This window comes from Moschus berezovskii, chromosome 1 (genome assembly GCF_049115385.1).
Source record: "Moschus berezovskii isolate FMDL1 chromosome 1, NW_MosBer_1.0, whole genome shotgun sequence".
In the NCBI taxonomy this organism is placed as follows: Eukaryota; Metazoa; Chordata; class Mammalia; order Artiodactyla; family Moschidae; genus Moschus; species Moschus berezovskii.
Window position 1 is genome coordinate 78,124,880 of NC_142460.1, and position 13,092 is coordinate 78,137,971.

Consider the following 13,092-nt stretch of genomic DNA (forward strand, 5'->3'; position numbering starts at 1 on the left):
GTCTTTTTCAATGTGTCGACTGTTTGTATCAGGTGGCCAAAATATTGGAGTGTCAGCTTCAACATCAGTCCTTCCAATTTATATTCAGGGTTGATTTCCCTTAGGATTGATGAGTTTATTCTCCTTGCTCTCTAAGGGGCTCTTGAGTCTTCTCCAGCACCACAATTTGAAAGCATCAGTTCTTTAACATTCAGCCTTCTTTACAGTTCAACTCTTACATCTGTACATGATTACTGGAAAAAGCATAGCTTTGACAATACAGACCTTTGTCAACAAAGAGATGTCTTTGCTTTTTTAAAATTTTATTTTCTTTTGGCTGCTCTGGTTCTTTGTTGCTGCATGTAGGCTTTCTCTAATTGTGGTTAGCAGTAGCTACTCTTTGTTGCAGTGCTTGGGCTTCTCATTGCAGTGGCTTCTCTTGTTGCAGAACATGGGCTTTATCTAGGACTTGCAGGCTCAGGAGTTGTGGCTCATAGGCTTAGTTGCCCTGCAGCATGTGGAGTCTTCCTACACCAGGGACTGAACCCATGTCTCTTGCATTGGCAGGTGGAATTCTTAACCACTGGACCACCAGGGAAGTCCTGTCTTTGTTTTTTAATAGGCTGTCTGGTTTGTCATAACCTTCTTTCCAAGAATCAAAATTCTTCTTCCAAATAAGAACCACCTTAGGAATAGAATTGCACCAGCTCCAAATGTCCTCGGCAGAATGTTGAAAACTGAATTATGGCTAAGAACTCTGTGCCAATAAATTTCTTCCCAATCTGGCCTTATATTGCATCCCTCTGGTCCAGTATCCTCAAGATCCATTCCCTTATATGTTCTATTAGTATTTACTGATATCAGTCAAGTCCTGTAATTCTTTCAGTTGATAAGTTGTACTCTTCCTGAAGCAGTCACTATATTTTCCCCTCCAGCTATGTTGAGACCTGACCTGGGTAATTACCATGGAAGCAGTGAAAGGTGGTAGAAACTAAGAACAGGCTTTATCTCATGATGTCTTTGCAGCACTTAAAGGTGATAAAAGGTTATTGTTCTCCATCAGAAGAGAGGTGGCTACTTATGTCAAGCGAGGGTATTCACGAGAATGTGGAAGTTCAAGATTCTCAGGTTTGCCCACCCAAGTGTCACCACTTCAGATCTCATAGTCCTGATCTTTTCCTGTCAGAGGCCTGGCACTGATACAGAGGCCCTGCATTTATTGTCATTGTACAGCCCTAACTGCATCCCTCTAATTAGATTTACCAGGTGGCTCAGTGGTAAAGAATCTGCCTGCCAATGCAGGAGATGTAGGTTCCATCCCTGGGTCAGAAAGATCCCTTGGAGCAGGAAATGGCAACATGCTGCAGTATTTTTGCCTGGGAAATTCAATGGAGAGAGGAGCCTGGTGGACTACGTGAGATCACAAAGAGTTGGACACAACTGAGTGACTAAGCACACAAGCATATTATCTTTTAATTCTGAAAACTTAAGCCGAATTTTAATTTTAAGAATTATATGTATTTTCCATTTTTCTATTCATTTTCTTTTGTTGATTTACCTTGCTCATTTCAACATTTCAGTAATACTTATAGTCCATATTGGATAATTTTAATAACTGAAGTCTTAGGGATATAAATCTGCTGCTGTTATTTCTGCTGATTCACTTTTGTGATTATTTCTTTTCTAGTGTGCTTGTTCATCTTTGATAGTGGCTTCATCCATTGACTAAAAATTCAATTTTTAATTGAACACTATTTAGCGCTTACCAGTAAATGCTAATATTTAAGTGCTTGTTATCGTTATTCTCTGGACTAAGTGCTTCTACACACACAATTTATGTAATCTTTACAACAATCCTGTAAGGTAGGCAAAGGAGAACTCAACTAGCATATACTAGAACCTACTATGTGACAGTTACTTTGTCAAATGCTTTACCTATATCAGTTAGCTTTCAGAATATGACATAGATATTACTTTACCCATTTTTCAAGTGAAAAAACTGAGACCTGTAAAGCTCCTTCAGCCAATAAATGATTTAATAAAGACTAAGATACTAAATTAAGCCACCTGACTCCAGAATCTGTACTACCTACTGTGAGATGAATGATACTTAAGAGACAGCCTAAAAGGTAGATTGATTATAAATCCTAGCTTTTTGACTCTCCATTTCTTTGTCACATCAACAGAAATAATTACTCAAATAGTTGCAGCTTAAGTCACTATTGAAGGCTTTAGAAGAACCATTGTGTATTTATTGATACTTCTATTGAAAAGAGGAAAACCTCTCTTGAATCTAAGTAAAGAAAAGACATCCCAATTGGAAAGGAAGACGTAAAATTATTTCTCGATGACAAGATCTTAAATATAGAAAATGCTGGAGAATTCACAAAAAACAACTAAAACTTAAATGAATTCATCAAAGCTTCAAGATACAAGATCAATATACATAAATGATTTGTATTTCTATGCAGGAGAAATAGACAGGACAAAAATGAAATTAGGAACAAAATTTTATTTAAAATAGCATAAAAATACATAAGATTAAGTTTTACTAAAGACATGTACACTGGAAACTATAAGACATTTCTAACAGGAATTAAGATCTAAATAAACAAAAAGCCATTCTATTTCATAAATCAGAAAGTTTAATATTTTAAGATGACAATTTACAAGTTAGATGCAATCCTTATGAAAATCCAAATGAAAATTTTTATGTGCATAAAAAGACAAGCTAATCTTAAAATTCATATGGAATTGCAAGGAATCCTGAATAACTATACCAATCTTGAAAAGGAAAAGTCAGGTAGCCGGACTCACATTTCCTGATTTCACAATTATCTAGCAACTGTGGAAAACAATTTGGTGTTTCCTCAATAAATTAATTAAATAATTTTTATTTTCATATGATCCACCAATTTTACTCCTAGGTGCATACCCAAAAGATGGAAAGCAAGAATTCAAACAAATATCTGTACATAGGAGCACTGTTTACAATAAATGTTCAGAGGAGTACTGTTTACAATAGTCAAAGGGTGAAAATAACTCAACTATCCATCAACCAATGAATGGATAGAGAAAATACAGCACATCCATACAATGGACTATTATTATTCAGCCATAAGAAGAAATAAAGTATTGTTATTGCTATGAAGTAGATGAACCTTATGCTACTGATGCCACAGTGTGGAAGAAACTTTATGCTGAGTGAAAGAATCCAGAAACCAAAGGTGTCATGTTGTATAATTATATCTATATGAAGCAGTTGAATAGGTAAATTCATAGAGACAGAAAGCAGACTAGTGCTCTCCAGCAGTTGGGGAGAAGAGTGAATGTGGAGTGTCTGCTTAATGGGTACTGGGTTCACAACTGGGGCAACTGAAATGCTATGAAATCTGATAGAAGAAATGTTTGTACAATTTTGCAGATGTCTTAAATAACACTGAATGGTACACTTTAAAAGCGTGCTGTGATTCATGGGGTCAAAAAGAGTCGGACACGACTGAGTGACTGAACTGAACTGAACTGAATGTTTAATCTTGTATGAAATGTAGATCTATAATAAAAGTTATTACACTGTATCTCTTTAGGTAACTTTTTGTATACATATATAAATAACTTAGTTGTAAACTACCTCAAAATATTTTACAAAGTATCCAGGAAATAAATTTTAAAAGATAAATAAAAAGGAAATGGCAAATGAATATAATAGCATGTCTAGTAAGGTTTAAAAGCACTGACCTTGATGGGATTCCTTTTTCCTTTTTCGTATTATACACCCAATTGAGCAATACTTTTCTTGTAAAGACAAGAATTTTTTTACTTTCAGAATAATTCTTTATTGTCTCAGCATTCATACACCTTAAAAAAGGAAGAAGAAACCTTTAAACATACTTTAAAATTTTTGAGACAAGTTTAATGCAGAATTATCAGAAGGCAGGAAAACTATTTTGTTCCATGATGACAGGAAGTGAGACAGTTTCATAGGCATAGGTCCAAGTCACAAAGATGTTGATAAAGGTGGATTATATAATTGTGAAGTTAGGTTGTAGAGCTTTAATTAATTATAGAGTATAAAAATTCACTTATTAATTAGAGAGTATAAAAATGGTTCAATACTAATCAGAGAGAATAAAAATGGTTCAATAAAAATTGGCTTATTAATCAGAAAGTACTAAAAAAAGGTTCAATAAAAAATTGGTTTATTAATTAGAGTATAAAAAAATGGTTCAAAAAAGAGAAGTCATGTTTCAGGAAGAGAAAGCACACCATGATTAAAATACTTGGGATTCAAATATATGTGGGTTTTCATGTTGGATCCTCCATTATCTGGGTGGCAATGAACTAAATACCTCCCTAAATTGTTTGCTCTGTAGAATGGAGCTTGGGAAAATTAAATGAGAACGTATATACGGGAGGCATCCGGCCCACCTCATGTATGCCCCCATCTCTTCTCTTTCACCTTCTGGGCAAGTGATCAGGGAATTTATGGTGGAAATACAAGTGGTGAAGTAAAGGAGTAAAAATGGTTACTTGGAAGACTTGGTGCTCATAAACCCACCAAGACATTTGTCCGCAAGTTGCCTGTAGGTTTTCTCTGGTTTTTTTTTTTTTTTTTTTTTTGAGACAGCTCAGATCTGTGTGCTATATTTAGGTCTTGCTCTTCGTCAGAAGGAGGTTAAGGCTCCATCCCCGGGTGTGAGGCCCTACCTTAAAATGCAGCTTAACAGAAGGGCATTGGTGACTTACGTTCAAAGGAAGGTCTTGTTCTTCCTATTGATTATAATGTTCTCACCCTAAAAGGTGGACAATTTCTCAGTTACAGAGACACTGACATAATTAAAAAGAAGGAAGTTAATCTGTTCTCTGTGATTAATATAACAATGTGGTAATGGCATTGAAAATCATGAATGTATATATGACTTGATTCAGTTCTGATTGTTAAAATATTTGATTGAGAACCTATTACGCTTGATAAATGCATGCAGTAAACCATTAAAAAAATTACTGGACTCTGTTATTAAGACTTCTGAAGACTAGTGGAGTAAAATATGCCAACAACAGTTGCAGTTAAATGTAGTAAGCATTCTGCACAGGTAATAAATTAAAGGGCACTCTGGATCCACACAGGGGCTGTTTAATATAGTCCTGTGAAACCAGGAAACCCCAATTAATGTCTAAGTTAAGATTTGATCATTTCACAAGTTCCTGTGAATCCTAAAATTCTGTGATATCAGTGCATGTGATATTTTAACAGGCCAAATTATCCTGTATATCAGGTTCCTGGGTTCCTATTTGAAATCTAAAAAATGAAAGAACGATCTCTGTTTGTTTCCAAGGCAAACCATTCAATATTACAGTAATCCAAGCCTACACCCCAACCAGTAATGCTGAAGAAGCTGAAGTTGAACAGTTCTAAGAAGACCTACAAGACCTTTTAGAAATAACTCCCAAAAAAGATGTCCTTTTCATTATAAGGGACTGGAATGCAAAAGTAGGAAGTCAAGAAACACCTGGAGTAACAGGCAAATTTGGCCTTGGACACGGAATGAAGCAGGGCAAAGGCTAATAGAGTTTTGCCAAGAGAACGCACTGGTCATAGCAAACACCCTCTTCCAACAACACAAGAGAAGACTCTACACAGGGACGTCACCAGATGGTCAACACCGAAATCAGACTGATTATATTCTTTGCAGTCAACGAAGGAGAAGCTCTATACAGATAGCAAAAACAAGACCAGGAGCTGACTGTGGCTCAGATCATGAACTCCTTATTGCCAGATTCAGACTTAAATTGAAGAAAGTAGGGAAAACCACTAGACCATTCAGGTATGACCTAAATCAAATCCATTATGATTATACAGTGGAAGTGAGAAATAGATTTAAGGGACTAGATTTGATAGAGTGCCGGATGAACTCTGGACGGAGGTTCGTGACATTGTACAGGAGACAGGGACAAAGACCATCCCCATGGAAAAGAAATGCAAAAAAGCAAAATGGCTGTCTGAGGAGGCCTTACAAATAGCTGTGAAAAGAAGAGAAGCAAAAAGCAAAGGAGAAAAGGAAAGATAGAAGCATCTGAATGCAGAGTTCCAAAGAATAGCAAGGACAGATAAGAAAGCTTTCCTCATCGATCAATGCAAAGAAATAGAGTAAAACAACAGAATAGGAAAGACAAGAGATCTCTTGAAGAAAATTAGAGATACCAAGGGAATATTTCATGCAAAGATGGGCTCGATAAAGGACAGAAATGGTATGGACCTAATAGAAGCAGAAGATATTAAGAAGAGGTGGCAAGAATACACAGAAGAACTGTACAAAAAAGATCTTCACAACCAAGATAATCACGATGGTGTGATCACTGACCTAGAGCCAGCCATCTTGGAAAGTGAAGTCAAGTGGGCCTTAGAAAGCATCACTATGAACAAAGCTAGTGGAGGTGATGGAATTCCAGTTGAGCTCTTTCAAATCCTGAAAGATGATGGTGTGAAAGTGCTGTACTCAATATGCCAGCAAATTTGGAAAACTCAGCAGTGGCCACAGGACTGGAAAAGGTCAGTCTTCATTCCAATCCCAAAGAAAGGCAATGCCAAAGAATGCTCAAACTACCGCACAATTGCACTCATCTCATACGCTAGTAAAGTCATGCTCAAAATTCTCCAAGCCAGGCTTCAGCAATACATGAACCATGAACTTCCAGATGTTCAAGCAGGTTTTAGAAAAGGCAGAGGCACCAGAGATCAAATTGCCAACATCTGCTGGATCATGGAAAAAACAAGAGAGTTCCAGAAAAACATCTATTTCTTCTTCATTGACTATGCCAAAGCCTTTGACTGTGTGGATCATAATAAACTGTGGAACATTCTGAAAGAGATGGGAATACCAGACCACCGGACCTGCCTCTTGAGAAACCTGTATGCAGGTCAGGAAGCAATAGTTAGAACTGGACATAGAACAACAGACTGGTTCCAAATAGGAAAAGGAGTACGTCAAGGTTGTATATTGTCACCCTGCTTATTTAACTTATATGCAGAGTACATCATGAGGGACGCTGGGCTGGAAGAAGCATGGGCTGGAAGAAGCACATGCTGGAATCAAGATTGCCAGGAGAAATATCAATAACCTCAGATATACAGATGACACCACCCTTATGGCAGAAAGTGAAGAGGAACTAAAAAGCCTCTTGATGAAAGGGAAAGAGGACAGTGAGAAAGTTGGCTTAAAGCTCAACATTCAGAAAACTAAGTTCATGGCATCTGGTCCCATCACTTCATGGGAAATAGATGGGGAAACAGTGGAAACAGTGTCAGACTTTAATTTTTTGGGCTCCAAATTACTGCAGATGCTGATTGCAGTCATGAAAGTAAGAGACGCTTACACCTTGGAAGGAAAGTTATGACCAACCTAGACAGCATATTAAAAAGCAGAGACATTACTTTGCCAACAAAGGTCCATCTAGTCAAGGTTATGTTTTTTCCAGTGGTCATGTATGGATGTGAGAGTTGGACTGTGAAGAAAGCCGATTGCCAATGAATTGATGCTTTTGAACTGTGGTGTTGGAGAAGACTCTTGAGAGTCCCTTGGACTGCAAGGAGATCCAACCAGTCCATTCTAAAGGAGATCAGCCCTGGGTGTTCATTGGAAGGACTGATGCTAAAGCTGAAGCTCCAGTACTTTGGCCACCTCATGCAAAAAGTTGACTCACTGGGAAAGACACTGATCCTGGGAGGGATTTGGGGTGGGAGCAGAAGGGGACGACAGAGAATGAGATGGCTGGATGGCATCACCCACTTGATGGACATGAGTTTGAGTGAACTCCGGGAGTTGGTGATGGACAGGGAGGCCTGGTGTGCTGTGATTCATGGGGTCACAAAGAGTCAGACACGATGAGCGACTGAACTGAACTGAACTGAAACATGTTCACTGTTTAGACTTGATTTAGAAAATCAGTATATGATCTCTTTAACTGGATAGTGAGGTAGCCTGGCCTTGAATCTGGGCTCTGTAATTAATTAGTCAAATAGCCTTGGGTAAATTATTTAATCTCTCTGTGCCTCACTTTCCCCATTTGCAAAATAAAGGTAACAATAGCACTTAAAGTATTTTTACCACCTTGAATGGGTAATAAATGTAATATATTTAAAACTGTATCTGACATAAGACCATAAACATAATCTCTATTCAAAGTATTGTTTCTTAGATAATTACACAGGTGCTTAGCACAGGTCCTGGTACCTCTGTTTAAACTTCCTACTCTTTTTATCTTTAGATTTGTTTCCTTGCCACAGGATACCCTCAACACATGGGGTTACAGATAGGAATGATCAGAAATGGTAGAATCTGCTCCAAGGCAGTCCAACAAAGAAGCAAGTACTGAACTTAAGAGTAATTAAGAGAGACTTCTGCTCTGATCTGAAAGCCATTTCACTGATCTCGATATTCCCAGGGCTGGCATATAGTTTGCACACATTTAGGATTCAATATTTATCTCTTGCATGTCCAAATGAAAATGTAATACATTTCAAAATTTGCCTTTGTTGTCTACTATGAACCATTTCAACCCTTAACCCCCTTTCCCCACAATTTACCTCCTTTTTGTATCCACTTACACTGGGTCCTCAGAGGCAGATGTTGATTCTGCCTTTGTGGATTTTAAGAGGAATAATCAAGGGAGTGGAATGAACTGCCCTATACTGTTTTATATGTGTCCTATATATGTTAACCTCTCCTGGGCAATGCAGTGATAACACTTTCAGATATCATTTTCCATTCATTTAAAAATTTCTGCTGTACACAGTGTGTCTGTCTTTAAGGTATGAATCTGATTGTTTAAAATTGATCACATCTGCCCAGCCCTCTCCTTTTACTTCGCTAACATCCATCAGGTCCCCTAAGCTTCTGGAGGGGCCCAGAGCAAGAAGGTAGGTTGGGGCTCTTGTATCAATATATGGAAATATAATGTGATAATTATTTGTATGGCTAGGCTTGAAATTAAAACTCTTAGACTCTTTGACAATCTGTACTTGCACTGCAATGGGAACATGCCCCAGTGTCTGGTTGCTTCTCTTCCCACACAGGGCTTTATCTCTCACTACTAAACCTCAGGCCCAAAGATTGCTGAAGAACTGATGCTTTCAACTGTGGTGCTGAAGATGTCTGAAAGTCCTTTGGACAGCAAGGAAATCAAACCAGTCAGTCTTAAGGGAAATTGACCCTGAATATTCATCGGAAGGACTAACGCTGAAGCTGAAGCTCCAGTAGTTTGGTCACCTGATGTGAAGAGCCAACTCATTGGAAAAGTCCCTATTGCTGGGAAAAATTGAGAGCAGAAGAAGAGGGCATCATGGCTGAATGGCATCATTGATGTAAAGGACATGAACTTGGGGAAACTTCAGGGAATGGTGAAGGACAGGGAGGCTTGGCTTACTGCAGTCCATGAGGTTGCAAAGAGTTGGACACTACTGGGTGACTGAACAACAACAAATCTCAAGCCAGTGTATGTGAGTAGACACCAGGCTGCCACAACTCTTAGGTGTTGAGGACACCAAAGACCTCGTTTGCTTCTAAGATGATGACCTAGGGAAAAGGTCCAAACAATCCTAGGACCATTTGAGCAGGAAATTTTGGTGTTCATGGTACCAGAGGAGAGATCTAGAACAAGAAGGTATATCTGGGTTTGGGGTGGTCATTGCTGCAAGTGCACTGCAGTTTAACTCTTTCCTCTGAGCAACCATGCATCCTTCATCCTTCCACAGGGGATGATCTGAGGGCACTCGCTAATATGCTGACTCAGGAACTCACTGCTGGCTGTGGAGGCTCACAGCTAAAGAAATCAATATAAATACGTCAAGAGAGGGTGTGCATTGGGAAGATGTGTCTGGAGGGTTGAAGGAAGTCTTTGACCTCAGCTAGGTGTCTAAAAGAAGGGTGGTTTACCGCAGCTTAGCTTTAGGAGGGGGGCAAAAGGAGAAAGAGAAGGTATCAGTCAGAAGGAGCAGCTTGTTCAAATGCACAGAGGTGTGAGTGAGCGGAGCAAGTCTGGGAAACTGGAAGCAAGTGACTTGGCCTGCTGGTGGAATGGAGAACAGGCAGTGGCTCGAACGCATCATACTGGATGATCTCAGGTTACCAGACAAAAGCAGAAATTCACTCGCACAATTTCCTAAATGCAGTGGCTTAGTAAAGCTTTCTCTTGAAATCATACTTACTCTACCATCTTCTCTCCAAAGCTTCCTGCTGTACCTACCAGCACCTGGACTGCGCTCTGGGATAGAGTCTCACTCCTGTATTGTCTCTGGTAGCTTGCCTAAAAGGAATGTTGAATCAAATCGTTATGTAATATGGATCAGAGTGACAATGTATGGAAAAATAATCCATGAGAGAGAAGTCAAAACCCCAAAATAACTTAGTATCTTTATTTAAAAAATTTTTTTCCAGTGGATTCTAGACCATGAGGTCAGTGCAGAAGGTACATCTGAGCTTTGTGTGGAGTGAAACAGATTATGCAAGAAACTAGGTTCCTGATAGATGTTAATTACGTTTTCAAAAATAAGTGGAGTTCTGTGGCCAAATAAGCATGGGAACTGCTGCAAACTACCCCCACCTTGGAAGTTTATAATACATATTTGAATTTTAAAGCCTCTGAGAAGTTTTACAGTAAGGGATCCTGGTTTACGTCTTTCTTTAACTTCACTCAGCCAAATATTTTGACAACAGAACTCTCTTGTCTCCAATCTATTCCCAACGGGAGATGACCTGCTGCTATGGTACAAAGCACATTCATTCATTCATTCAGGCCCTATACTGAGAGCCCACTCAGCTTCCGTGTGCTGAGCACTGTTGAGAATCTACTTCCTGATTTGGAACATATGATATGACTAAAGATTCCCGGTTCCATAGAAGACATTCTGTTCACACAATTATTCATGAATATTGAAACATGTTTTGCTCTTGGAGGATATTAGAAAGGGATAGAACTAAATTTTAGGGTGAAAGATCAAAAAGCTAGTTGTCCATAAGAACAAGAATTCAATAGAGTATCATTTTTTCTTAAACTTCATTAAAATACCTATAAAATAACGTAAATGTAAAACATTTTCAGTATTCTCAAACACTGCAGTCTGTGGGGAAAGTAAGAAAGCTGCAAGTAATATGGAACTCATGAAAGCTTAGCAACACAAGTAATTGACCAGTTCAATTCTAGAAAAATGTTCATTCTTAAATGATCATTCATACCAATTTGTAAGAATGTAGCAAATGGCTGATTCCTAAAAATAACTGCCATCTATGAGCTCCCTAATATACTATTGGATTAACATAATAATTTTTGTTTTACATAAAATTATTTAATTCTTGCAACAGCTTTATGATGAAGGTATTCAAATCTATATTTGATAGACGAGAAAGATGAGAATACTCAAGGAGTTAAGCAGTTTCCTCAAGACCACATTAGAAACTCAGTTCTTTCTGAACTGAAAGCCTGTCCTCCCTTCCTCCAACTACATTGCGCTGTCTCTCCTTTGCCACTGTCTTGCCATGCTATGTTCCCTCCTCAAATGTACAGTGGTAGAGGAGACATTCCTCCCATTAACCTGATCTAGCTGAGATTTAAACAAAGAACTCTCAAAGGTTTGAAAACTATAATAGCCAATTAATCCTCTTGGGAGCAGTGAATATTAGAATGGAGATTGCAGAAATCAAATCAACAAACCAAGATACACATGAAAATACATATAGTACAAAGAAGGACTAAAAATGTGCAAGGTGAGATGAAGATCTGGAGAATACAGCAGAGAGATTCAATGCACTGTGAAAACAGGACTTCTGGATTAAGACCTAACAGCACAAAATCAACAAAGATATAATAGTAGAAATGGGGAAAAAATTAAAGGGAATAAGTCAAAAAGATACAGAAAGTATATATTATAAAAAACATAGGATATCACGGGAGGAGGAATCTAAGTCATTTGGGTAGCATGTTTCTCCTTCTACAGATGAGGAAAATAAAGAAAAAAGAATAAGTTCTGAGCCACATATCATATTAATAATGAAAACAGGACTCAAAATGGAGTCTCTTGCATTGATTTTAAGGGTTCTTGAATACTATATTTTCCTCAAAATAAAACACCTTCTGCTTAAGCTAATCTGAGTGGATTTTTTTTCCCCTTTGCTTTTTGCAGTGAAACAGATTCCTAAGACAATGCCGAACTTCCCTTTACCTTTGTAAACAATCTATCAAACTGTGCAGGTGAGCATAACAAGGGAGAAAGTTTTCAGTATAATTTTAGCTAATAACTTAATTTTTTAGTATAGTACTGGCACAAAAAGCAGACAAGTAAATCAAAGAAACAGAGTAGAGAGCCCAGAAATAAACCCATGCACCTATGGTCAATTAATCTATGACAAAGGAGGCAAGATTGGGGAAAAGACAGTGTCTATAATAAGAGGTGCTAAAGAAGCTGGACAGTTATATGTTGAAGGATGAGATTAGAACATTTTCTCCCACCCTAGATAAAATACAAAAATAAATTCAAAATTAAAGAGCTAAATGTAAGACTGGAAACCACAGAACTCCTAGAAGAAAATACAGGCAGAACACTCTTTGACATAAATTGTAGCAACATTTTGGGGGCTCTGTCTCCAAAGGCAAAACCAAAAATAAACAAATGGGACCTAATTTAAACTTAAAAGCTTTTGCACAGCAAAGGAAACCACTGACAAAATGAAAAAATCTACTGAATGGAAAGAAATTTGCAAGTGATGTAAACAACAGGCCAATAATTTTTAAAAATGGGTAATAAAATACTAACTATTTGTGCTGACAAGAGACGTCTGTTGGCCAACTCCATTGCTTCAATGTTAAGGTTATCATCTATTTCCTTGTTACAGTGCAGACATTTCACTTTTTGATGTTCTTTTGTTTCTCCTTGGCCCAACTAAATAAAATACAGATCAAAACCAAAATATAGTATATGAACATTAATGTATTGTTGAGCATAAACCTCAAGTAATTCACATGTCAGTTTGGTTTAAGAACTCACAGAAAATCTGCTAGTTACATCAAAATGTTCAGATGAGTTTTGCACTTACACAGTCATCTAGAAGGCAAAATAATTGC

At 37.8% G+C, this 13,092-nt stretch overlaps 1 protein-coding gene across 1 annotated transcript in view; it reads right to left on the reverse strand.

The window, feature by feature from the left end:
• SLC9C1 (solute carrier family 9 member C1) overlaps window positions 1–13,092 on the reverse strand; it is a 113,194-nt gene that overhangs the window by 43,975 nt on the left and 56,127 nt on the right. The window contains exons 12-14 of the mRNA XM_088840442.1: window positions 12,785–12,910; window positions 10,184–10,281; window positions 3,718–3,837 (exon numbers count right to left, since the gene is read on the reverse strand). Coding sequence (XP_088696568.1) covers window positions 3,718–3,837; window positions 10,184–10,281; window positions 12,785–12,910 — 344 coding nt within the window. The remainder of the gene's footprint in view (window positions 1–3,717; window positions 3,838–10,183; window positions 10,282–12,784; window positions 12,911–13,092) is intronic.